This window comes from Juglans microcarpa x Juglans regia, chromosome 8D (genome assembly GCF_004785595.1).
Source record: "Juglans microcarpa x Juglans regia isolate MS1-56 chromosome 8D, Jm3101_v1.0, whole genome shotgun sequence".
Classification (NCBI taxonomy): domain Eukaryota; kingdom Viridiplantae; phylum Streptophyta; class Magnoliopsida; order Fagales; family Juglandaceae; genus Juglans; species Juglans microcarpa x Juglans regia.
The window spans coordinates 32,147,771-32,152,702 of record NC_054608.1 but is presented as its reverse complement, the minus strand read 5'-3'; the positions used below and the strand labels follow the sequence as shown (position 1 = coordinate 32,152,702).

Below are 4,932 nucleotides of genomic sequence, written 5' to 3'. Positions count from 1 at the left end.
AGAGCTTTGGACCAGTTTCGAGAAGCTGCTGGGAGGCCCCCTAGCTCGAGGTTTGAGAAGCTTGACATGTTGCATTCGGAGGGCCCAAGTTGAAGACTTTTCTGATCGACGCTTTTACCTTTCAGAATCTTTTGAGGACATTGACTCGTTCTTGGCAAGGACGTGAAAGTCCTGAATTGTATATATCAAAGTGTGAACGGCCGGAACATCTATCATGGAGAACAGGGGATTGGGGTTTGAAATTTGAATGAATGGATTAATTAGTCGGTGGGTGGAAAGAAAATCTACGATATCTTTCGAATTCTGATGCAATTCAACCTTTGAACAGTGATGGTGTTCGCAGTGGTATGTTATGTCAGCGACTAGAACATTTGCCAAACACGCACGAAAGATTCGAAACTAATTACTTCCGAAAAATGTCAATAAAAATGAAACGTCAAAGAACAGATAGCAGAGTAAAATGCTCATTGCTCACGCAAATGGAGAGGAAATTTCAGCAAAACGAATTCATTCATTGAATGTGGACATGTACCCTGGTTCAACGTCGGTATATGCGCGCGTCTCATGTCTATATATATAGCAACAAACGTACCTCTTTGCCCCAAAGTACTAAACAGAACTACGGGAAGTTCCGGCTATATGGCAGAGCGAGATCATCAGGAAGAAGAAGCGGGAACGTTGAGGAAGAGGAACGCGGAGCTGGAGAGGGAGCTCCGGAAGAGCATGGAGAGAGAGAAGGAGATGAGGAAGGAGTTGCAGAAGGCGTGGGAGAGGCTGAGAGTGGCGGAGGAAGGGGAGGAGAGGCTCTCCTCTCAGCTCGGCGAGCTCGAGGCCGAGGCCGTGTTGGAGGCGCGCGCCTACCACGCTCGCATCCTCTCCCTCACGGACCAGCTCTCCCACTCCCTCCACCATGCACCAACACCCTCATAAATAGTTGGTTTTTTGTACAGATCTTTGTTGTTTATGGGTGTGATTATATGTATGTTTTATGTTTGATTGCTTCGATCCATACAAGGTTTGGAATTTTTGTTCCGATCTGTTCCTTCTTCTTCTTCCTTTCGTTTGTTGATTTGTTCTTTGTTTGTTTCAATTTCATGAAGAAAAAAAGTGCTTCTTTATGTGTACTTTGCTTTTTATTTTTCCTCTTTCCTTAAAGTTCTTGCATGATTAACGCCGTTTGGAAAAGATATTTTAGATAAAAATAAAAGTTAAATAAAATATTATTTTTTAATATTATTATTATTTTAAATTATTGTGGCATCTAGTTTCGTCAACATCGATGACTCGTCACATTAAAAAGAGTGATGTACGTAAAATGGGAAATCGAAATCAGGATATCATATTACAATGAAATCATTACTTATTTTAAAATTTTAAATGATAAAAAAAATATTTAATTATTTTTATTATAATAATAAACTCATTATTATACAAGTAACAATCCTCTCTCGTGTTTCAAGTTCTATTTGTTAATGATATATATATACATCATAACATGTTTGAGAATCTACTGATGTATAAATATTGTGCAGTCATTTTGAAAAAGAATAAGATTTATTATGAAAAAATTAATTTTTTTTATATGAGTATCATATTTATTCTTTTTTTTTTAAATAATTACGCGACATTTACACACTCACGATTATAACTATAATTTCTCTTTATGTATATATTAAAAAGTAGTATTTTTCTTATTTCAAATTATGACATGATAAAAAAAAAAAAAAAATGCATGAATACCATCATCATGATCCTCAAGCTTGCTCAAATATTTGTGTTGATGGCAAAACCAATCATCTCTTTGAATTTTGGTCAATACTAGTAGGGTTAAAATTAGCAAATACTAGATCGTTTTATCTAATCTAATCTATTGTTAAGTTCTAATACCATCAAATTGGTTCGACTTTTTAAATGAACCGATTGATATTTGGTTTTTTCATATCCAATAAATGGCTTCTAGGAATTTTTCTATTTAGAAGATACGAAAGTGAAATAATTAACTTATTGATATCGGAAAATTTTTAAAATTTTTTTATATGGAAAAAGGTCAAAACATAACTAATAAAAAAGACTGAAGATATAAAATGAACATGTGGAGGCTCATCTCGTTGTAAGAACACAAAAATCACTGGAGGGATCATATGCCTCTAAAAGGTGGTTTCATTTTGAATGTGAATGGAGGATGAAGGAGATTGCTTAAGCATGAAGGTGGAGCTCTAAAGTCTAACCAGCTCTCGGATAAACGTGCACGCAATATCTTTGAGATCAAATCAATTTTAGTACTTTTCTTCCCCTTTTTTCTATGATGACCTTTGACTCTTTTCTGGAAAAACAAAATATATAAATAAATAAATAGAATTTGATCTACGAATAATTCAATAGACCTAAACATTGTAACCGAATTCGAGACAACATATTTGGAAGTTTCTGAAAGATTGGAACAGGAAATTTTGAGTGTAGTAATATTTTTAGATTACGGCTCGTTCGTTTTCAGAAATAAGATGAGATGAATTGGGATTAAAGTTAAAAAATTGAATAAAATATATTCTTAAAATATTATTAGAATAAATTTTTTAATATTATTTTTATTTTGAGATTTGAAAAAGTTAAATTGTTTATTTTATTTTATGTAGAGATTTAGAAAAGTTGTAATGATGAGGTGAGATGAGATGAGATGAGATGTTTCCTGAAAACAAACGAGGCCTAATTATATATACAATTTTAAAGTGTACAAGTTTTGTATATTTTTTTTAAAAATAAAAATAAATTATTTTTTTCATCTGACTATGAGATTTCATCATATTTTTAAAAAGTAGCATGCAAAGCTTACCTGTATTGAAGACCAACTCTTACCAGACTTACCAGACTCAAAGAATGTTGACTCACTCGCTGAAACCGTTCCTATCACGAAGGAGTAGGACATGAGATCCTGCTGCGACCAAGTGTTTGAATTTTAAATATTGTAGTTATCTTATGTAAACAAACTTTTGATTTTTGAATACTTGTTAAGAGCCGAACGGTAGCTTTAGAAGCGGCTCTCTGATAACAAGTGATGTATATAGAAACAAGCCTTTGTATATGTTTTATATATTGCAGAAAGCACTTTCAGATACTGACTCTATCATATTATTCTATATGGTATCAAATATAGCCATTTGACCTACGACCTTCCATGTCCTCTCCTTCCTCAATTATGTCAAACCACTCTTCCCCTCTTTCTTCCTCTCTTATAACCCCTCCAACCATTAATATCACCAAACTTTCTCGTGATAATTACCATGTCTGGAAAGCTCAACTCATTCATTTCTTCCGTGGCCAAGGTCTTTTTGGTTATCTTGATAGCCACAATACCTCCTAAAGAAATTGCCGTTACCAATCCCGAATCCCATACCACTTCATTTATTCCTAACCCTCTCTATGATCACTGGCTAAGGCAAGACGCCATTGTTCTTGCTGTCCTTTTCTCTGCAATTACCGAAACAATCTTAGTCCAAGTTGTTTCCCATACCACCTCTGCTAAGGTTTGGCAAGCGCTTGGAACATCTTTCTCTTCTTAGTCACGTGCACGTATCATTCAGTTGCATACTGACGTTGCTAATGCCCGCAAAGGTGCCCTGTCTGCTACTGATTATTTCATGCAAATTAAGCGCTACACTGATGAACTGGCCATTGCTGGGCACTCCCTCAGCTGTGACGAAATTGTCACCTACATTCTTGCTGGTCTCAGTCATGATTATGACCCCTTTGTTACTACCATTTCTGTGCGCAAAGACCCTGTCACTTTGGAGGAAGTTTACTCTCTTCTTCTCACTACAGAGTCTCGCCTGTCCCACCACAATTCACCAATGCCACAAGCATCTGTCAATGTTGCTATGCAACAAAGTCCACAACATTTTCCCGTGGTCGTGGTGGATATCGCGGCAGGGGGCGCGGTTTCCGTGGAAGTTCTCAACAGTATTCATCTTCTGGTCGTGGTTCTTCCACTTGAGATACTGTCATTTGTCAAGTATGTGGTAAACAAGGCCACACAGCGAAGAAATGCTTTCACAGGTTTAATATTACCTACTCTTAGGGCTGAGCAAAAATCTGAAAATCCGACTCCGACTCAGCTCCACACCAGCTCCGCTCCGACTCCGACAAGTCGGAGTCGGAGGTTTTTTCCTCTTAGAAGTCAGAGTCGGAGTCGGAGTTGGAATCGGAGTCATTGATGAACCGACTCCGGCTCCGCTCTGATCTGACTCCGACCCTCCGCCTCTGCCTCCGATTGTCCCTCTGACTCCGCCTCCACCTCCGATTTTATATATATTTTATAAGAAGATATGTTTTTCTATATATTAATTATTTAAATTTTATACAACTATATCTTATATAGTTAATTAAACTCAATAATATTCTAGTTAAATAATATATTTATACTATAATATATGGACTAAATTGACTAATAATAGTTTAGTATATAACTACATGTAAACATCATACTATTACAAATTTACAATATTACTAAATACTACCATGTAACACTAAATTACTAATGTATAAATATAATAGCATATAATACTAATGTATATATAATATACCATAAACACTAAGAATCTAAGATGCATAATAACATCGACATGTAATATTGTAATACTAATGTATAAACACTAATCTATAAATTTATAATAACATATAATATTAATGTATAATAACTAAAGTATTATTCATATAAATTACTAATAGTATTAATTACTATATATAAATTAGTAAACCACTTTAAGCCTATATATAAATTACTATATAAATCACTATAGTATTAATTACTAATATTATATTACAGTATTACTATATGATACTATTAACTATAGTGATATACTAGTATTAGATATTAGTGTACTAATACAATCAGTGATATAGTCAATATAACATTTATACTAATACTATTATATAGTT

At 34.4% G+C, this 4,932-nt stretch overlaps 1 protein-coding gene and 1 non-coding gene across 2 annotated transcripts; both read left to right on the top strand.

The window, feature by feature from the left end:
* The first annotated feature begins 228 nt into the window (after window positions 1–228).
* LOC121241898 (protein RESPONSE TO LOW SULFUR 3-like) lies at window positions 229–1,121 on the top strand. The gene has a single exon (XM_041139757.1). It carries the CDS (start codon window positions 565–567, stop codon window positions 928–930), a length of 366 nt encoding a protein of 121 aa, XP_040995691.1. The 5' UTR covers window positions 229–564; the 3' UTR covers window positions 931–1,121.
* Window positions 1,122–3,680: 2,559 nt separating this feature from the next.
* On the top strand, window positions 3,681–3,819 carry LOC121243808. Its single transcript, XR_005936293.1, has one exon. It is a non-coding gene; the product is annotated as a small nucleolar RNA Z247 (small nucleolar RNA).
* The last annotated feature ends 1,113 nt before the right edge of the window (window positions 3,820–4,932 follow it).

Coding starts and splice junctions, on each gene's coding strand:
- LOC121241898 (XM_041139757.1), top strand. CDS start 565: ATGTCTATATATATAGCAACAAACGTACCTCTTTGCCCCAAAGTACTA.